The sequence below is a fragment of the Puma concolor genome, chromosome B2, assembly GCF_028749965.1.
Source record: "Puma concolor isolate L17-30 chromosome B2, mPumCon1.1.hap2, whole genome shotgun sequence".
NCBI lineage: Eukaryota > Metazoa > Chordata > Mammalia > Carnivora > Felidae > Puma > Puma concolor.
In genome coordinates this window covers 112,786,823-112,809,694 of record NC_141671.1, presented here as the reverse complement: position 1 = coordinate 112,809,694, position 22,872 = coordinate 112,786,823, and the positions used below count along the sequence as shown (strand labels likewise).

Below are 22,872 nucleotides of genomic sequence, written 5' to 3'. Positions count from 1 at the left end.
TGTTTGGGGGTTTCCTGTTTGGGGTGTCTCTCAGACTCCCTATTGCCTTCCTCTCCTTCCTTCTCCGCAGATGCTAATACCTGGTAGGTTTCTGACTATTTCAGTCCATATTTCTAGGGCTCATTTCAGTTTGTTTTAAATATTGTCCATGGGTTTCACTCTCTGTTTTTACAAGGGGATTTGAAGGAGATTTAAATACTGTGTTGTTGCTATCTTCTCCAAATCACCTGGGGCACTTATATTTTTGTCCCACCATCTCTGGCTTAACAAAGGCTCACAGCCTATGCACCCCTACTTTGCTCCTTGCACACTTAGTTTTTGAGTTCTTGTTTTACTATAAGCACTTGTCCACAGGGTGACCTCACCGTTCGTGGATCAGCAGGTGTTCTTTTTCTCCTCTTGCAACAGAAGGGAAGATTCTGGAAGTTTCCTTTGTCTCCTCTGAGCCCAGCACTTCAACAAAAAGTATGATTTTGTAGCGAATATTGTCTATCGTGTTCTCAGAATTAGAGTCCAAGAGTTGTTTTTTTAATGTTATCCCCAAACCTTGTTTTAACAAGATTCATGCCTTACTTGCTTAAATTAAAAAGTGAAACTCTGATGTTCTAGTTCTGGGCAATTGTATAAAATTTATTATTAAAACTTTATTCAATCCTTAATCATAGAAATATAAATTTTATCTTCTTTAAAAAATCCATTCTTAGTTAATACAAATATGCACAAGCCTTTGAAAAAGAAAAATATGCTTTCTTATAGTGTTTAGGTTAAAGTTTATATTAGGACATATGTTTTTTTTTTCCTAAATAGTATCATATTATACAATGACTCACTTGTTTGTTTTGTTTTGTTTTGTTTTGGGACACTTGTTGGGATGGAATATTATTGGAGATCACTTGCTGGAATGGAATGCTAATGAATATTAACATCAATGTAGTTGTTGTTAAAAACAAATTATCACCAAATTCATGATAGAAATACAGATGTTATCATTGGGTAGTGGCTGATAACAGGGAAACTATTTTAAAATTTGTGTAAACTTGGGAAATCTACATAACATCTCTGTGCTTAGTAGTCTTATTTTTAAAATGTGTATAATAATAGGGGTGCCTGGGTGGCTCAGTTGGTTAAGCGTCCAACTTCAGTTCAAGTCATGATTTCATGGTTTGTGAGTTCAAGCCCCGCATTGGGCTCTGTTCTGACAGTTCAGACCCTGGAGGCTGCTTCAGATTCTGTGTGTCTCTCTCTCTGCCTCTCCCCTGCTCATGCTTTGTCTCTCTCAAAAATAAATAAATACTAAAAAAACTGATAATAAAATGTGGATAATAATAATAATAATAATATTACCTCATAGAAATTCTGGGTAGAGATAAATAAGATAAAATAGAAGGTGCATAAATAATAATTGGTGTCTATTAAGTATTTATTGATTGGCATCCATGGGAATGAGGATGACAATGATGGTAATAATTATGGCATGATAATGTGTTACTTTTCCTGGGTAGGAACAGGTTTCACTTATTAAGCTTTTGTGTCAAAATGGATACCATAATAAGAAAAAAATCATAATGGGAAAAAACATCTCACTTGTTTTTGGGTGGATTTAAAACAATGCCACTTTTTAGAGCAAGGGTGATTATACTTATGGAAATTTTGTTTCAGGAGAAAAAGAATGGAGCAGTAACTTGGTTGAAGCCTTCTAAATAGGGACAGCTGCCCTGCTTACTATCTCTGATAACTCATTCTGCTAGACCTCAGAGCAAGTCTGTGTATAAGGCACATTTGGTGAAATGTTTGTCGCTGTTGATTATTAGTCTTTGGGTACCAGCAATGTGGCCTCATTCATTTATTGGTGATGTTAAGTTGTTCTGACATGGCCCTCAAGACAGCTGTGTCCTATCCTCAGAGTGACAGGACAGACACTCAGAAAGGATTGCATACATTTATTGAACACCCTTGGCTTCACTGTGTGCAAAATTCCAAATGTGAACTGTCTCTGCATACTTTATTACCCCCGGAGGTCAATCTCGAGAATTCTGTGGATATTGCTCAGTGTAGTAGTTAGTTTTCTTTAAAACTCATGATCATTTAAAATAATAGCTGCATAAAGGAGGCTTTCACACCAAAAAACTAAAATAAACTGGCTATCAACTGCTGCTTTGAACTATAGCAGATTCTTATGAGTTCTTGAAAAAAATGTTAACCCTTAGAATGTAATATTGCATCAAATCACTTACACATGATTCATCACATCAGTTGAGAAAATAATTTTAAGCTTTTGATATTTCTACAGAGTCAAAGTGATTCAGTGAATTAGATAAAATAGGAGGAGTGAAAATGAAAACAAAAATTCGTGCAAAGTTACATTTGTGTCGATGCTTTAGGATCCCAGATGTTTACCTACAAGTATTTCTTGAAACGTTACACAAATCAAAATAGATTGCTGGTAGAAATAAACATGCAGTAACTGCTGGTACACATGTTTGCATTATTTAGGTCATTTTTATTTATTCATCATGTTTGCTAAGAGTACACAGAACAGGCTGGGCACTACACAGGAAAATTTATCTTTAAAAACAAGAAAAATGAAATTCATGATCTATGCCATCCATGTGGATTCCTTAAAATTTTTCTTTTCTCCAAATTACAGTCTCTTTTAACCTTTCCCATTATTTCACCACCCTTACATTCTCATGCTCAGAAGACGAAACATTGCTTTTCACCCGAAATTTATCATTCCGTGTTTTCTCCTTGACTCCACCCCTCTTGCCTCTCCTTGATGCCGACTCCCACCATCCTGCATCTTCAGTTCTCGCTCTAAGAAGCCCTCCTCCCTTCACCTGCGAATATCCTCAGACACTTCTGGCATATAAAAATTTCCCTTGCTCTTTCTGCTTCCTGAAGTTGTGCTTTTGCTCTGCTTTCATTTACAGTTACACCTCTTCAGTAAGTTTCCCACCAATTCTTGACCAAATTCCTCAGACTTTTATTTCACGCAAGCTGAGTATTAACCTCTGACACTGTCCTCAAATAACTCACTTAAAGCTCAACCCAGACCTCCTAATTGCAGAGCTTAATTACCTTCTCTCACCCCTCTCCCATTCTCAACCTCTCTGATGCATTCAATGTTGTTGGGCTCTCGTCCTTCTTGATGTTTTCCTCTCTTGGTTTTCATAATATCAGACTCCGTTTTCTTCAGTCTGATATTTTCTCAGCATTATCTTTCTGTTATTTCCACACACACACACACACACACACACACACACACCCCGCCCTGAGGATTGGTTCTTCCATTGTCAACCTTCTTTTCTCCTCTTCACACTCTTTCCCAGCAGGGCCCTTCCACCTTGCTATCTATCTCTTTGTGGGTAAGACCCCAAGGTGTTCTGAAGTCTAACCTGCCTTATCAACTCTGGTCTCACATTTTCAAATCTCAGCATCACTCTTTGCACAGGCTCACGACTGACCTTCCTATCTTATTCCCCCTTCTTTCCTTTATCCCTCAACCCCAGCAAATCCCAAAGGGAATTGCCACATGATTTCTATTCTTTTTTTTTTTTTTTCAACGTTTTTTATTTATTTTTGGGACAGAGAGAGACAGAGCATGAACGGGGGAGGGGCAGAGAGAGAGGGAGACACAGAATCGGAAACAGGCTCCAGGCTCTGAGCCATCAGCCCAGAGCCCGACGCGGGGCTCGAACTCACGGAGTGCGAGATCGTGACCTGGCTGAAGTCGGACGCTTAACCGACTGCGCCACCCAGGCGCCCATGATTTCTATTCTTTAGTCACATAGACATAAACCTTCAAATTCTACTTTGCGTAATCACCGTTCTTTTTTGTCAGGCTCTAATTCAGTTGTCAAGTCATGTTAGCTTTGCTCTTTCTCCTCTGAATCATTGCAGTGACTTTTCAGCAGGTCCCTTTCTGATTTCTGACATTCTTCCATTTCACATCTACTAATAAATTAAGTTTTCCAAAACTTCAAATTGATTAAGCTATTTAGATAATAAGTGTTCAATATTTCTTCATGGAAAATTTAGAATACATTCTACACATCTTAGCTTGAGGATCTAAAGCCTCTATAGTTCAGTCTTAAACTACATTTTATGTCTTTTTTCTATAATCACTGTGTATACCTATAAGAGATACCAAACCAATTCAACTGTCCATGTTCCTAATTTTCCTCCATCTTTTGATACTGTCATTCTTTTTTCCTGTATTTTTCTTCCCATTTCTGGCTATATGATCCTTCATGGCCGATCTCCCATGGGATAGCTTCCAAAAAATTTCTTTGACGTCCCTAGGAAGAAGTGATTGTACCACCACTGAAAACATCTCACGCTTGTTTTGATGATTGTTATATACTACCTTGCAACCCATAGTATCTTATATTTGTTTGGATACTTGTCCATTTTCTCTACTTGACTGCAAATTACTTCTAGGTAGCATTGTCCTTTTCTTCTGAAAGTGGAGATAGAATGTTTAATTGAAAGATTGAGGGTCTAGAAGCTCAAGAAATTCAGCTTTATACCTTCATTTAATACTTTAAAAATGTGTTGCTTAACACATTTTAAATCTGCTGAGTCTCAGTGTTATCTTGTAAAATGAAGCTATTCCACCTATTTCTTAGTGTGTTATGAGACGTAAGTGAAAATGTAAAGTACCTTGTAGGGCACCTGCACAGAAAAAGAGCTCATTGTACTCGTTGTTGCTGAAAGAGTAGCTATTTCTTAAATGAATAAATTACAAGAAAACTTTAAGGTGGCATTCACTTTGTAAAACTAAACTAATCTTTTAAGAAATATGTTTAGGGGCACCTGGGTGGCTCAGTTTGTTAAGCATCTGACTGCAGCTCAGTTCATGAGTTCATGGTGGATTCCGCTGGGCTCTGTGCTGACAGCTCGGAGCCTGGAGCCTGCTTCAGATTCTGTGTCTCCCTCTCTCTCTGCCCCTCCCCCTCTCATGATCTGTCTCTCTCTCAAAAATAAACATTAACATTTTTAAAAAATAATAAAAATATATTTATATTTTGACATTTCTATTTTATTTTTTGCTTATTCAATGGTTTCTTTTTTCTATGCTATTTTCAATTACAGGTTAACTTTTGTAAAAAGTTTTTTGCTGCTGCATACATTGCTCTTTCTACTTTAAATTCCTTTAGGAAATGTTTGTTACTTTGGTCTTTTTTAAAGTTTTTAAGTTTAATTCCAGTAGAGTTAACATACAGTGTAATATTACTTTCAGGTGCACAATATAGTGATTCAACAATGCTATACATTACTCAGTGATCATCAAGATAAGTGTACTCTTATCCCCATCACCTATTTCACCCATCCCCCCCCCACCTCCCATCTGGTAATCATCTGTTCTTTATAGTTAAGAGTCTGTCCTCAGTTTGTCTCTCTCACCTTTCTTTTCCCTTTGCTCATTTGTTTCTTAAACTCCACATATAAGGGAAAGCTTATGGTATTTGTCTTTCTTTGACTCATTTCTTTCACTTAGCATTATACTCTCTAGCTTCATCCATGTTGTTGCAAATGGCAAGATTGCATTCCTTTTTATGGCTGAATAACATTCCATTGCACATCTATATATACCATCTCCTCTTTATCCACTCATCTATTGGTGGACACGGGCTACCTCCATAATTTGGTTCTTGTACATAAGGCTCCATCTTTTGAAATGATCAAATGGTTTTTATCCTTTCTCTATTGATGGCATGTATCATGTTGATTGATATGCAAATATTGAGCCACCCTTACATCCTAGGAATAAATATCATGTGATCATGGTGAATAATTTTTTAAATGTATTGTTGGATTCATTTGCCAGCATTTTGTTGAGGATTTTTGCATCTATGTTCATCAGAGATATTGGCCCATAGTTCTCTTTTTTTGTGGTGTCTTTATCTGATTTTGGTAATACTGAGTAATACCAGAGTATTACTGGCCTCATAAAATGAATTTGGAAGTTTCCTTTTTTCTTTTTCTTTTTTTTTTTTTTTTTTTTTTGAATTCAAGAAGACTAGGTATTAACTCTTCTTATAATGTTTGGTAGAATTCGCCTATGAAACTGTCTGGTCCTGAACATTTGGTTATTTGGAGACTTTTGACTACTGATTCAATTTCAGACATTTTTCTGTTACAAACACATAGAGGACATCATAAAATACACATGATGAATTTATACACTTTATACGAAGAAGAAACTGAGATTCCAACAACCTTTAGAAACCACTGTAAATATGTTTCTAATTTATTAACATGCATACGTGTGATAGTGTTGTTAAATTTATTACAGTTATCCAAACTTAGAAGGGACGGTTTTAATATAGAAAAAAAAGAAGAAAGAGAGAAAAAGAGAAGGTAAGAAAGCCAGCAAGCAAACAAGAAAGAAATTGATATCTAAGCCTAAATCTAAAAATTTTACATTCATTGTGTATTTCAACTCAGTTTAAAATTTTTCTTTTAATGCAATATTAGCAGTTAATTGGCAAAGGGTTGCTATGATATGTAATAACTTTTGCGTAAAATATATATGGTAGGTGAAAGCGCATACCAGATATTTCTTCTGTAATAATTTTTAATTTGAAGAATTCAGTTTTGCTTTGTCTGTGTTCTGCTTATATCTTGCATTATTTTACTGGTTCCTGTGTTAGAGAAATAAAATTGTTTTTTTTTTCTCAAAAGGTGACATTTACTCTCTTGTTTTCTCAAATACTTTGATCTATATATAGCCATATGTAATATATGGCTAATAAACTTATTTTTGAATAATTACCTTTCCTTTTGACAGGTTTATGTTTAATTATTTCCTTTTGTTAATGTTGGTTATTTTGTAGAGATAGAATTCTTCACCTGGAGTAGCATTTCTCAATGTAATAGTCAATGGATCCCTAGGGTCTCCAAAATCCTTTCAGGTGACCTGAAACACTTTACATAATAATATTCAACCACTATTTACCTTTATTGCTCTCATTTTTTCATGAGCATACAGTGGAATTCTCCAAAGGCTAAATGATATGTGAGAAAGTCGTCACTCTTTCAGCCAAAGAGCTGTTTGCTTGAGAATCCTTATGTTTAAAAACAATGTCTGTTTTAATTTCTGTTACATTAATTATCAATAGACATAATCCACATAAACAAAAGTTTTTTGAGGTCCTTAATTTTTTAAGACTGTTAAGAATTTCTGTAACCAAAAATCTGAGAACACCCTTATAGAGAATAAGAAATGGAACCAAGATAAGATTGTTTGTTGAGAATGATAAATCTGTCATTTTTACTATAAAGTTTGTTAATTCATATATTAAATCCATGTATTTATAAATACATGTAATTGTACATCATAATAACTGTTGGTACTGCAGCTAAACTCCACATTTCTTTATGTTCTTGGAATTTCTCTCAGCCAAATATTAATTACTGCCCATATTGATGCTATATATATATATATATATATCCATATGTATTAATGTTATATACACTCAAACACACACACACACACACACACACACACACACACACACACACACATGAGTCTCCTTACTGTCAACATACTGGCTTTTTGAGTTGTATCTGTTTTCAGCCTCATAGAACCAAGGCTACCCTTGACCCCATGCAGACAAAGACTTATCTCCTGAACTTTCCTAAAGTCCCATCCTGCTCTCATTCTGTTTTTGATTAATGGCTGGAGACCAGTCTTGGAGCTCAGCAAAAACTATGAAGCAAAGGGCAAAGAGAATTTCTGATTTTTTTTTTCAGGGCATTACACTTGATGACAAAATAACACACACACACACACACACACACACACACACACACACACACACAGAGGCGCCTGGGTGGCTCAATCGGTTGAAGGTCCGACTTCGGCTACTGTCTCACGTTCGTGAGTTCGGGCCCCACATCGGGGTCTGTGCTGACCGCTCAGAGCCTGGAGCTTGCTTCCGATTCTGTGTCTCCCTCTCTCTGCTCGTCCCCCACACATGCTCTGTCTCTCTCTGCCTCTCAAAAATAAAAAAAACTAATAAAATTTTTTTTAAATAACACATGCACACATATATAAATATCTACATATTTATATATAAATATGTATATACATATATGTGTACATATTTATATATTTTATAAAATTTATAAAATTATATATATATATATATATATATATATATATACACGCATACATGTAAATTTAAGTGTTGGAACAGACACTTATGTGATATGAAGCAGATTATGGAATTGAGACAAGGAAGACTTGAAAATACAAAATTTAGACCTATCATGATCATTTTATTGTTTTCTTAGATAGCTATCTAAGAACCTCTGTGTCTGTAGCTGTAATTTCATAAGTATAAAAGAGTTATACAAAAGCCAGACTTTGACATCAGCATGTTTAAAAGGTTGAAATGGTAGCCACACAGACAAGACCTCTCATGTGTTCATGACTGTTATCGTGGAGAAGTCTGATTTAGATAAGAGGACAGAGTCATTAATACTTGTGATTCCTTTGGAATCTAAGTTTCTATATAAATAAAAGATGAAATCTACAGTTTGAAAGTCTGGATAATATTTTCATTCTTAATTGATTAGAATAAGGTTACCTAAAATACAGTGTTTAGGCAAACAGAACAGATATATTTTCATCTTCATTGTTATTATCATTTTCAAATACAGATAAGTAACTCTTCTATTCATCCCACCAGAAAGAAAATGGATTGTTAGAAGAGGGACACTCTTTCATTTCTGCTCTGCACAAGTTCATGGTTTATGCAGCTGGCAATATAATGCATAGGTTCTGAATTCGGAGAGAACTGAGTTTGGGAGGCCAGCCTCTAGAGGTGGAATGGCACAGTGACTAATAACACAATCTCTAAAGCCAAAATGCCTGAGTCTGAATCCCAGGTTTCCCCACTAACTAGCCCTGGGATCTTGAGTCTCTAGCCTTCAATTCTCCTACCTACAAAATGGGAATGGGGATAGTACCCACTTCCAAGGAGGTGAAATATGTTCTCATTTATAAAGTGTTTAGAACAGTGGCTGGAACATAACAGGAATAACATTTATACTATTTGTGAAATAAATATAAATCCTCATTCAAGTGGTTCTGATCCAGGTAGACTGGGGTCCATGGTTCAGTCCTGTCACTTAATTCATTCTGTGACTTCGGACAACACTTAACCCTTCTCTGCTCCATCTATATAAGAGATTTAAAATAAGAACACCTACCCCACAGAGGGGTTGTCACAATTGAGTGTGATAACACATATGAAATAATAAGGCCCAGCAGATGGTGTTAAGTATTAGCTATCATTGCCATCAGTAAAAGTGAGCTCTTAAATCACTCAGTTTTGCCTATTAACTCAATGCATGTCACTTGTAAACTTTTCCAGACAACTTACCTTCTCTTTCTTCCTTTTAGACACTTTTAGTATCGTGACCAACCAACACCACAATTTAACTGCTAGAAAACTAAATTTCCTATGATGCCCCCAGCTAATGAGTACCTCCTAGGATTTCCTTGTTGCTGGGAGTGGCACCACTATTTTCTTCCAAACTCAGAAAGTGCATTAAGGTATCCCTTATTATATAATCTCTTGCATTCACATGTACTCAATCCTATTTAATTGTACCTATGAAGCCTTATTTATACTCAACTCTGTCAGTGATTTCCAATTGCAGAAATCATTGTTTTTATGTTGACTATTAAAATAAATTTCCAATTTCTTTCTCTGAATCCATGCTCTCATATTCTAGTCTTGTTATTTTTACAAAGTACATTAGAACATGATTTCCTTCTTGAATGACCTTCACTGGCTAGGACGTTGAGTAGAGAATGCTCAGCCTGACATCTGTCTTTCCACATGATAACATTTTCTAACCTTTGCAGATGCACTTCTCCTGCCCTCCTCAACATTCCATCTGCTCCTTGAATCTCTTCTGTTCTTTGCTATATCTAGTCTTTCTTCATATGATTGCCTTCACTTGAAACTTGCCATCTCCCTCGGTCATATTCCCCTCTATATTAAGGACCCATTCTATTTTATTTATTTTTGAGAGACAGAGAGAGACAGGGACAGAGCACCAGGTGGGGAGGGGCAGACAGAATCTGAAACAGGCTCCAGGCTCAGTGCTGACAGTGCAGGACTCGAACTCATGAGCTGTGAGATCATGACTTGGGCTGAAGTTGGACGCTCAACCTACTGAGCCACGCAGGCACCCTCACAGGACCGATTTTAAATTAGACTTCCTTTTTTTAATGAAAAGATACTGTTTACTAAGGGACATATGCAGAAAATAAAATTCATTGTGTTCTAAAATTATACAAAGTATACAAATCACTTTTTAAAAATCAATGCTCTAATAGCTGTGATGTTCCAGTGATGAGTTGTGGATAATTCTTCCTTCCCTTCCTTTTCACAAATAAGATGCAGGTACACTCAGATTATCACAGAATCCCAAGGTCTCTAAATAATCTGATTCTGCTTTCCAGTCATTGTCCTTAAACTTAGGAATGTTTGTCATCCCTGTTTGGCTTGGAGATTGCACTGTCCAGCTTAGAGAACTCTAAGGCAACAAATATCAAATTATTCACTTTTAGCATCTTGAATTGTTTATTCTTCAGACTGGAGTGGGATATCTGCACTGACGTGACCCTAAAAACTGACAAAAGTAAAACATCACATTCCTTATTCTTGTGCAAACTTAGCAAGAAATTGAAACATCTGTCCTATTTGATTCCAAAATTGGGTGTGGCTATTATATATCGCTATTTCTTGATTTCTTCTACATCTGATCTTAAGTGTATTTCTTCAGATAAGCCTTCCAAGGAAAAAAATAAAAATAAAAAATAAATTAAACTTCCTTCATAAAATGTTTTCTTAAAAGTCCATCGGCACATGTTGATACATCTTTTATGGTAATTATTATACCTTTTTAGAGTCAAGTATTTGTTTTATCCAAACCACCACTCACCTAATCAATGCGCAAGTTATAAAATTAAATGGATTGTAAGTGTGTTATTTCTTTTTTGTATGCTGAGCAGTGACAATTGCGGTACATTCATTATTCCTAGTTCAGTAAATTTCTGTTGCTGTTAAGTTGCTTACAAAGACACTGCATCTCTATAGCAACTGCCCTAGGCTTGCGGTTTACCTTCTGGTGCCTCTGTTCTCCCGGTTAGCTTGAGCAATTGATATATGACTCACTTCTTGCCAGCTTTTATCACGTAGCTAGTTTATGCTGGGTCAGAATACAGAATTTGGAAAAGAGAAGCAGCTCGGGTTTTTATTCTACCCACATTTATTTCTCCAGGGATAACAAATGAATCCAGAGCATAAACATCTTAGGCTTATGTGTCTATAATCCTCAAAAATAAAATCTGTATTTCTTGTGTACAAGAACCTTGCATTAGTTTACTTTTATAAACATTCTCCATAAAAATTAGCAGATTCTTGCTACACAATGAAAGTGTAACTATCATTTGGTTCTTTTAAGAACTCTGACATCATTTTAAAAATATAGTTAAGTTACTTCAAAATATCATGTACCCATTTATACCTTTTCTTTATTCATGGCAGCTAACAGAGCAATTTCAGACCATGGTCATTTAATCCAGCATTTAATTGAGTTAAGCTTGTAAATATTTCTAAACTAGGGGCGCCTGGGTGGTGCAGTCGGTTAAGCGTCCGACTTCAGCCAGGTCACGATCTCGCGGTCCGTGAGTTCCAGCCCCGCGTCAGGCTCTGGGCTGATGGCTCAGAGCCTGGAGCCTGTTTCCGATTCTGTGTCTCCCTCTCTGCCCCTCCCCCATTCATGCTCTGTCTCTCTCTGTCCCAAAAATAAAAAATAAACGTTGAAAAAAAAAATATTTCTAAACTAATCAGGGTGAAATTTTAGTAACTCACTGCTCCAGCCCAAATGGATGCTCCAGTCCACAGTTAAGTGACACTGCCAACATCAGGAGCAAGGGACGCTCAACACAAGGAAGCCACGAATGCCCTGAACTAGGTCCTTGGATGAAGTGAAGCCAGTTTGCAACCAATTTACCTGAGACCCAGATGTAGAGAGTAAATTATGGCCAGAGCTGGAGAGGTTCTTTTCTGATTCAAACTCTGCTCCAGCCTGACAAGGAAAAAAACAAACAAACAGCTGTTTTGGGGTCTCAGTCTTGGCCTCCGAGTCCTGATGAGACTTTTTTCACCAAAGTTGCTAATTAAAAAATAAAATTTTTAAGTAGTTTAAAAATATTTACTGCAAAAAAGTGGTCGTAATTTTCTTTTTTCCCATTTTGTTCTTTTACATAATAACATCTCTTTCTAAAGGTCACATTTCTTTCTTATTAGAGAAAATTTGCATACTGACCTATTTTACCCCTTTTCTATTTATTAGTGAGCAGCTGGTATGCAAAATCTGAATAAATAATAGAAAACCGACCCTCTTTCAGATCATTAAGAATGCTAAAAAACTGATGTGAACATTTAAAGATCATTTAATTATATTTTCTTAGAATTATCTCTGACTTAAAAATCTTCCACATTATTCCACATGTGCCTGTACACAAAACAGCAAGTAATTTACATAATGTAAGCTAAGAGTCATTGTGTATTTGAGCTTTGGTTCAACTTCTAGTGTCTTTTAATTGCCTCTACAATTATCCATCAAAAGACTAAAATCTAATCAGTCCACTAATAAAATATGCTGGCGGATATTTTTCTCAGGATCTAGCTTATGTATTTATCTCTAATGTCCTAAGTTCCAGAAGTGTTGGTAGTTTGGGGAAGGAGTGTTAGGAGTCAGAGAGGAGAGCCACATTTGGGAGCGTCACTGCAGGTCCTTCTTATCATAGCCAGCTTTTGTCAGCCCTAACCACAGCCTGATACTGTATCCGTTGCCCCGCACCCTCTCCCCAAGTCAGAGAAGTTACCTTGTTTGTCAGGAAGTTCTTGTTCATAGAGACACTAAATGCTGAGTTCGCAGAGTAATAGATCTTATGATTCAAAAACCTTAAATACAAAATTTCTTCTTTGGGAAAGCTGGAAAATAGACCATGGATTGATGTGTCCTTTCTTTACTCTCTAGGAGAAGATCTGGAAGATGTACCGGCTTCAAAGAAAGCTGAAGGTGAACTTGTTGTCTTCAGTGTATTTAGGAGTTTTCTCTTAAGGCTATGATGTTTTGTCTGTTTTATTTAACTATTCTTGATTTAGTCTTTAGCTTTTCCTGAGTAATATTTAGGTGGCAGACCCATTTTTTAGACAAACAGCTTTTTTACATTATTTGGAAAAAAATGCATATCTTCACATGTTGAAGGCACTAGTTAGACACTGGTTTATTTAAAAGTAAATATTAGATGCATTTATTGTCCAATCTGCTTACAAGAACAATATTTCAAAACCATGATTTCACTATTTTTGAATTGAATGGGGGTGTTATTTGATAGAAAGAGAACTACATAAATGTTTAAAGGTGAAGTTGACATATTTTTATTAAAAAAATGTAAAACAATTTGCCTATACTAACAGCAATGGCTAGAGAAAGGAAGGGAGGAAGGAAGGAAAGAACGAAAGAAGGAAGGAATGGAGGGAGGAAGAAATGGAAGGAACAAGGAAGGAAGGAAGGAAGGAGGAAGGAAGGAAAGATGGAAAAAGGAAGAAAGAAAAGGCTCAAACTTCAGAAAAATATATCACAACTAGATACATAATCTTGAGCAAGTCTTTTCAGGACTAAATTTCTTTATTTGTATTGTAAGAGTTTCAACTGATTTTATTTTATTTTTTTTACTGAAGGGTTTCCAGAGTCCTTAGAGTGGCATGTTATATAATAGATATTTTCTATTATACTTCCAAACTTGCCTATAAACAATAGAGCTTGTGTAAGAGTTGTTCTTGCCATGAAAATATATGTACTATAGCAGTGCCCAGAATTAATTAACAGTGTAGAAAATAGTGTTTTGAGGAAAGACACAAAGAAATGGACACCTGAGTCTTAGGATGATTTACACTTGTCCTAAGATATGTTTTTGAATACTTAATTTTTAGATTTTTTTGAAAACTTGAATTATTAAGAACAATAACTCTTAACATGTTTTTGACTTCTAGACAATTGCTTCTCAAATCATTTTATACATAAATCATCTGACAATCTTTTTAAAATGGGATAAATGTGGGTTGGGGCCTAAGAACTACCTTTATATATTAATCTCCAAATAACAGTGAAACTCTTGGAATATGGATCACACTTTGAGAAGAAAGGTCCTTGAACATACTTAGAATTTGTTGAAGTCTAAAACCTAACTTTTGATGAAAGACACATGCATTCACATCTTTGTTACCTTTCAGGGTTTTACACGAAACCCCCCAAAGCCCAAATGTGAACACCAGTTAATGTGAACACTAGATAAAGGGGTTCAACTAGATAGCTTCAATTTATCCATCACTAGATAAATACATGGCACGTATCACTACAGTAGAGAAATCCATGAGCCAGATGAGAAAAGGGACTAATACAGGACACCAGTCTGCTGATATTCTTTCATGGCAAAGATGATGACTAAAAACTTAAGCCCCTCAAACATTTAGAATTACTTTGGGGAGGCTGGCTGGCTCAGTCAATTAGGCATATGACTTTGGCTCAGGTCATGATCTCATGGTTTGTGAGCCTGAGTCCTGTGTCAGGCTCTGTGCTGACAGCTCAGAGTCTGGAGTTTGCTTCGGATTCTGCGTCTCCCTCTCTCTGCACTCTGTCTCTCTGTCTCTCTTTCTCAAAAATAAATAAACCTTAAAAATTTTTTTAAATTTAGAATTACTTTGAAGTATTCATTATTTAGCCCGCTCACTCTTACATGTTATAACTTTAAACATTAAAGACCTCTTCTAAAAAAAAGAATATGTGCATCTGCTAGCACTCACCCACCAACATCAAACACATCAGGACCAGTGTTCCTGTTTGAACAAGTACATATTGAACACCACATTGTTTTCTTCCACTGGCTCCTCTTCTGCTACTGGCTCTTAGCTATAAATTTTAGGGTGAGAGATTGAATAGAATCTGAATAAGAACCTAGAATATATTATAAAGAGGGAATTAGCTCCTGTTTCCTTCATATTGTGCAACCGTTTAGACATTTTTAGTTCCCTACATATTTGTATAATAGCTGTGAATGTACAAATTATTTACTGTCATATTTTTGTATACACCAGAAACTGAAGATGTGTATTCCACAAAGAAGCAAAAAAGTAAGTTTATAATTACTTTAAAACTATGAAGTCATTCTATATTAAAGGTAGAAGTATAAACCGGCACTTTAGACCCTTAAGAAGACCAGTATGAGAAGAAAAAGATTTTTAGCACAGACATGATGAATAACATTAAAGTAGGTCATTTATATTTCAAAAATAAGCCCACCACTTTTTGTGTCAGGCAAGAGGCACGTATTTGGAAGAATTACAAAGTAATGACTGAAGTGGCATTTATCGCAGACCATTCTACACAGCTCTGATCCTGTGCACTCTCACTAAACTTGTGCTTCAATATGTGCTACTGTCTGCTTTATAATCAGACAGCTGAAGTGATATGCTGAACTTTCTTATATCAAAGAGAAAAAAAATGTAGAAATAAGACTCAGCAATTCAATTGCTTAGAAACTCGCTTCTTTTAAGATTGAAAGTTCTTTTTGGTTTTTCTAGATATGTGGCAGGCTCTTAATAGTCTTTGGATCGTTGATTGTAGAATGCAATCAACATTCATGTGCAGTTACAAAATTCAATGTCCAAGATTCTCATCATTCTGATATTTCCAAATTAGATATTTTTTCTTCAAATGGTAAAGCAATACATTTTGGATTCGCATTTGCATTAAAGTCATTGCTGGACAGACTAAAAGAAGCAATGTTTGAAATAGGTATGACTGAAGTTCGTTTTGCTTAATGCTTTTAAAGAATAGACATTTATCTGAAGAAATGAAATCAATAATGTTCTCTGGATTCTAACTGCTTCTTTAAGGTGTTTCTGCAGGAAGTTACTAAAATGCCCACTACAACAGCAAATGACTCCTACTCCATATTAATACTTGATTCACTGAGCAAATATTAAGTGCCTACTAGATTCCAAGCTCTGCTTCAGATGTTGAGGCGATTGCAGCAAATAAGAGAGGGAGTCATTATAGCCCTTCATATAATCAGGTTTTGAGAAAAACAGTACTTTTCACTATTATTTCAAAAATCTATAAAGTCAATCTGGGCATGTTTCTGGTTTAAACAGGAGTTTCCCAATTATTAAGCTACTGGTAAAAATTTGTGGCTATGTCACATAAACAGTTAAAGTCTTTATTTTATAAATAAATATTAAAATATAATTCAAAAGAATACGTGGATTGTATCAAGGTCAATTTCCTGTTTGGAATATTGTACTATAGTTTTGTAAAGATGTCACCATAGTGGGGAAACTGGGTGAATGGTATATGGGAATAGCTCTGTATTATTTCTGACAACTGCAAGCAACTCTATAATAATCTCAATATAAAAGGTTTAATTAAAAACAAATGAGGGGCACCTGGGTGGCTCAGTTGGTTAAGCTTCCAGCTTCAGCTCAGGTCATGATCTCACAGTCTGTGAGTTCAAGCCCCGCATCAGGCTCTGTGCTGACAGCTCAGAGCCTGGAGCCTGCTTTGGATTCTGTGTGGGTCTCTCTCTCTGCCCTGCTGCTATTCACACTCTGTCTCTCCCTGTCTCAAAAATAAATAAAAACATTTAAAAATATTAAAAAAATTAAAATGAACAAATGAATCAATTCAATATTTTTAGCAAAAAAACTCATCAAATATTTTAAGTTTGATTGGGGCATTTTCTGTAGAAAAACAATACTTCCTATTTCCATCTTACTATAAAATAGTTCTACAGCCTGATATTCCTGAGCCTTTTATATAAGCCTTAACATTTGCAGATGTAATGATATTTCCATTAACAGCCTATCAGCATCAATTAAGTAGATGCTCAGAAATGTGCCCTTGTCTAGTACAGTTCAGCTGGAAGGTAACCTGTCCCTGCTGGACTCTTCTACTTTTAGCACTGATGCTGCCATTCATCTTAATGCAGTCCAGCTATTTTTTAATGTTTATTTATTTTTGAGAGAGAGCAGGGGAGGTGCAGAGAGAGAGGGGGGCAGAGGATCTGAAGCAGGATTGGCACTGACAGCAGAGAGCCCAACCGAACAAACAGTGAGATCATGACCGGAGCCGGTCAGTCACTCAACAGACTGAGCCACCCAGTTGTCCCAGTGCAGTCTAGCTTTATTGCCATCCCTGGCAGTGGCCCGTCAAAGCCCCAAGCACTTACAACCTTGGGAGTGGGGGCAGATTGTGTTACTGCCTCTCTTTAAAGCTACAACAGAAAAGAAAATAATTCTGGATAAGATGAAGGGGAAAAGAAAGAACAAAGTCAAGATTTCTCCAAACTACTTTCATCACTGAAAACCAGTGATTCAAGTCAGCTGACACCCAGGGAGATGAAATCAGAATAATTCCTTATTGCTTCCTTTAGCTGCTTAATACCCCTGCTTTGCCTCATTCTATTTCATAAGCCCTTAGGCTGATCCGAATTTGGCCAGCCTCACCATATTCCACATAGCAGTCACTTCAACAGTCATTCTCTTTCTTGGCCATTGGCAAAAACTCTGTGGTTCATTAACAGAAGGCAAATAGATAAAATAGAAAGCACTGAAGAGTCAGTAGGTGCCCATGATTGTTTGGAGAAGTCAGAGTCACCATCTCTTAACAAAGCTGCTACCTGGGAGCATTGGGAGCTCATGCCCTTACCCACCACGCTGCACTGCCTTGCTTGGCTTTAACACATTTTCTGTGTTGCTCTCTGCTCTGACAACAGAGCGGCTACCTGGACGCATTGTCGTAAAAAGTATTCCCCGGGTGCCTGGGTGGCTCAGTCGGTGAAGCATCCGGGCTCAGGTCATGATCTCGCGGTTGGTGAGTTCCAGCCCTGCTTAGGGCTCTGTGCTGACAGTTCAGAGCCTGGACCTTGTGTGTCTCCTTCTCTCTCTCTCCCCCTACCCCACTCATGCGATGTCTCTCTCTCTCTAAAATAAACATAAATGTTAAACAAAATTTAAAAAACAGTAACTATGCCATCTCAGGAGAGTAAGGGCAAGTGGAAAGCCTCAAGACTCTAAGACCACAAGGCTCTCTGTGGTTTTATAAAAACATTAAAAGAAACAAGAAAAGTCCGTTATTTTTCATATAGATAAGCTCATGTTTTAAAATCTGTAACTATATAACAGTTTTTCGGAGTACAGTGCACATCAATAGATTCCTATGATGTAAGTACTTTGACTTTCTATGCCAGATAATTTTTATTATCATTTGTTAAGGGATTATTATGTGTCAGGAAAGATTTCAAGTGCTTCACATATATTTACTGATTTAATTTCCACAACATTTCTATGAGGTTTTTGCTATCGTCTTGATTTTACATGTGAGGAATCTAAGACACAATGAGGTTTATTAACTTGATAGTTACTGTCAAGGCTATCTAGCTGAAGAACCCACGTCCACATATATTGTATTATCTGGCTGTGATTTACCTTTGTTCCTGCTCATGTTCTGCTTGTTTTAACAAATTATCATGCTCTCTTCCATAGGCCCCATCAGTTTCTTCCAATGTGTCTACTTGGATGGGTACAATGGCTATGGATTTCAGTTTCCTGTCACTCCTGCGCATCATCCCGGAGAGAGCTCTGGCCAACGAAGTTCTCCAGGACAAAAGCAACAAGGACAATAGATACACATGCATGGCCCTTACAAGTGCTTTGAGACTTCGACGATAGGACCTATTGTTTGTCTGCAGTGGCGTAGGCAGTTAAAATCATGAATCTGGGGAGTTTCTCTGAAAATGTTTTACTCTCCTGCCTGACCTACAGAGAAAGGGTGGGCAAAAGGATTGAATGATAAGCAAACATGTTGAAAGATATGGCGCTCAAGAATCTGTTATTTGTGTTTGTTGCTAAGTGTGGATGCTTATATTTTCCTATTTCTATTCACTGTAGAGTTGCTTACAAATTAAAGTTTCCTTAATAACGATCTTTTAAATATAACTGACACAGTAACAAAATGGAATTCCTGATTTCAGTTAGATATATTCTTACATGAAAACAGAGACTATGCTTTCAGTTTAAGGAGTACAGGAGCCTACACAAAAGCTACTCTTTATGATGTGGATCTCTAAACGCAATTTGCCCACTAAGTTGATGTTTAATAGTTTAGTTTTACTTATGTCTCTTTCTATTTTCGTTGTGGCAATGCTTTAAGAATGGGTAATAGTTGCACCAAAGAGTGCTGTAAGTTCCTTGTGATGCTCTTTTACACAGAATTCAAAATATCTCTGAACTTTGGACATGATAAAATGAGGTAGAAATGTCTGATAAACCTTCTCTCTCAGATTTGTCTTAAATTATAATTAGGACATTCACTCCAGTGGAAATATACCATCCAATTAGGCAGGTCTGGTGAATCATTTGTTTGACATAAAGGCAAATGAGATGTAGTATTTTCAGATTTCTCCAGACTATGTCCTAATGAAAATGTCACCTGGATGAAATTTTAGTTCAATGACTAAATTTTGGTGACAAATGCAAAGGCATTTCCTTTCACTTAAATAGGATCATTCTGTACAGTTAAATGGGTTTTCTTTCTCAAAAAAAAAATATATATGTATATAAATGAATGTCATCAAAATTGAAGAACTATATTTTAACCATAAGTGCTTCATGAGATGTCTTACTTGTTTTTTCGTTAAGTGGTTATCAGCACCAATAGAACAAATGACAATTTTTAACTTACTTGATGATCACTGGGAATGACTATTATGGCTTTGTCATCTTTTTGTCTTCTGGTGATATGAACACTTATGTTCTTTACCACATTTTTCTATCAACTTTAAAAGTCATGCCACTGTGACCTTAATCGTGTTTACAGTTGCAACTCAACTTACGACAAATGAACTCAGGAAATAAATTAAGTTATCCTTTCTGGCATTATAACTACCCTCTGCTGAGGTAGCCAGAGCCAATACTAGCCAAGTGACTTATTTTCAACAACTATCAAGTTCTTTAAGTCTAATTTAGAACTCTGATTTACTAAAATATTAGGCTAGGGCATCAGTAACACGTTCAGTATTAATAATGGATTTTCAGTGACTTCGGTGAAAAGAGTTGGTCTCAGGCACCTGCTGGTAGATCTAACTCACACCACAAAAGCCAACATTACAATGAACCAAGATTAATGACACTCTTTCGGGGGGACCTAGAGTGTATAACTTCAGGACTGACCAGATGGTATCATCTTGCAAAGCTTCTTCATGTAGCAATGGAAACTTGTGGAGGGGACAGTTGGTAAAGTTTATTGCTCAACTGCTCCTACGGCTTCTTCAATTTAATGAAGAAGGGAATAGAGAGCAAATATGACAGTTGTTTAGATTTCATAGAATGATTTATCCATTCTTTCATTCAATGGCTATGTATTAAGTACTTACTCTTTCTAGGACACTATGTTAGGCACTGGACTATGTAAGAAAAATACCAGAAATAAATTCTGTTCCCAGTGCTATCTTGACACAATGTGTGCCCTTGGAAAATTTACTAAATATACTGTGCTTGTTTTCCTATGTGTGAAATAGGGATTTCAAGACAAACAACCTGATACCTCACAGATGTACTGTGGACACTGACAACATATCTTAATATGAATATGATGTCAAAATAAATTTCTGAAATAATACTTTGGATGTAGCGCTAATTTTTCCTCCGAGTGCTTTTCTACATTGCATCATTGCATCTTTCATTGTCATTATAAAAACTATTTAATAAAAAGTAAAATATGCCAATTTATTGTAATTGGAGTTTAAACAAACCAGTTAAGATGTAAACAACGTTAATAATAATTAAAGTTTATCTGCTGAAAGTTACAATGATGATAGCACTTCAAAAATACTAACTAAACTCTCATCTGTTTGTATGGTTCCATCAAATAAAGTGTTTCTAGTCCTTCAAGTTTGTGCTTTACATTTTAAAAGGAAAAGATAAATGGTTGGATTAAAAGTTTTTGTCTTTAATAGGGAACTCACAATTCATGTCATATTGGTCATAAATACGTAAGCATTTAATAATTGTTTTAGTTCTCCATTTTGTCCAAATGGTATGAGATACACACTCTCTCCCACACTTCACTTCTCTTAATAGATGAAGATCTGTAGAAAATTGATAATTATGGGGTACCTGGGTAGCTCATTAGGTTAAGTATCTGACTCTTGATTTTAGCTCAGGTCATGATCTTACAGTTTGTGAGCTTGAGCCCCACATCAGGCTCTGCACTGACTGTGTGGAGCCTACCTGAGATTCTCTCTCTCTCTTTGCCCCTTCTCCTGCTCATGCTCTATCTCTCTCTCAAAATACATAAATAAACATTAAAAAAATTAAAAGAAAATTTATAACTATGTAAGGTTTTTATTTATGTTTAGTTTTCATAAAATATGATAAATCATCATTCAAAAGGGGCAAGTCTTTTTCAGAATAATTCCAATGAAAAGCACCAATATATTGATTCATTCTGGTATATCCCTGTAAAAACTCCTCTTAGAAATTTTTGGAAATTAAAACTGTGTTTCCTTGAGTTATTATACTAGAAAAAGGCAAAAAGAATAATGAATGTTATTACTGATAGAAAACTCAGGGACCATCTAGTTCAACTGGCACATAGAGAAAAATAAACCTAATCCCTAGAGAAATGCATAAATTTGCTCAAAGTCACTGACTGCTTCAAAGCTTGGCCTAGAACATTGGTCTGCCGGTTCCTAAATGCTTTTAACTATATCCTCAGTGTGTTATTACAAAACTTGGCTGATTTATCCAGCATCTCAAAATACATTTTTTGAATTATAATCAGTGTCAGATATGTAACCCCATGTGGAAAGACTTGCTTTTTCCAACATGAGAGCTGTAAAGGACCTCAAGAGTGATTCACATTCACCTGCCTTAGAGATAGAGAAAAGGAATTTCAGAGAGGTTAGGTGACATTCCAGGATCACATTGCTAGTTAGTAGCAAAACTAAACCAAAAACTGAAGGGTTCTATTTTCTAATCCACTGTGTATTCTCTACTCTGTGTGAATCCATATAATGTCTCCATCATTATAAGCTTACCTCTGTGATTTGCAAATTCATTACAGCATGGAAACTCAGCACAGCCTTCCAGAAAGCTGATGACAGAAAGCTTTCCAGACACCTGACGACATTTCTCTACTTCTTTCAGGCTTTTACTACTGCTACCCTGTACCTTTTCCCCTTGTTAATCATGTATGCCCATAAAACATTTAGACGTTCTTGTAGATGTTTTCTCTTGCATATAAAACTAAATAGCTTTATTTTCCCATATCTGCAAAAACAGTCGCTGAAAGACCCCAAATATTTACCCCAAATAAAAAGAAAACAAAGAACAATTCTCTTTATATTAATCACAACTCATCCAAAGATGTGAGTTAAAATAAAAATATATGCTTATCAAAACACACTTAGACTCTAAAGGAAAGCTCAGAATAAATAACGAAGTGAATTAGTGTTTATTAATATTTAAGTCATACAATTTCCAGTAAGAAGTGCATGTTAGCAAACAGTAATAGCAAAGAAGGAAATCCTTGGTTTCTCACACAGCCACATTCAGTTCCTGGCCATGTGCACCTTGCAAGATTACCCATTCCTATATCCACGCTCCGTGGTAAACTTTTATCAGGAACTAACTATTTGCATCAAGTCATTAGTGCTCTTTTACTTGTTTTCTTTCTACATCCAAATCTCTCTTTAAAAACTTAACAGGGGTATAC

The 22,872-nt window shown here is 36.1% G+C and overlaps 1 protein-coding gene across 28 annotated transcripts in view; it reads left to right on the top strand.

Annotated features, from left to right (window-relative positions):
- The window catches only part of TRDN (triadin), a 400,175-nt gene extending 379,128 nt beyond the window's left edge, over window positions 1–21,047 (top strand). For 25 of the 28 annotated variants that reach the window (XM_086707737.1, XM_086707736.1, XM_086707734.1 and 22 more), the window contains 3 exons: window positions 13,075–13,116; window positions 15,195–15,230; window positions 18,642–21,047. In XM_086707737.1, coding sequence (XP_086563863.1) covers window positions 13,075–13,116; window positions 15,195–15,230; window positions 18,642–18,781 — 218 coding nt within the window. In that variant the 3' untranslated portion in view covers window positions 18,782–21,047. The remainder of the gene's footprint in view (window positions 1–13,074; window positions 13,117–15,194; window positions 15,231–18,641) is intronic. The other 3 variants (XM_086707742.1, XM_086707729.1, XM_086707728.1) reach the window with 1 other exon arrangement.
- Window positions 21,048–22,872: the final 1,825 nt, after the last annotated feature.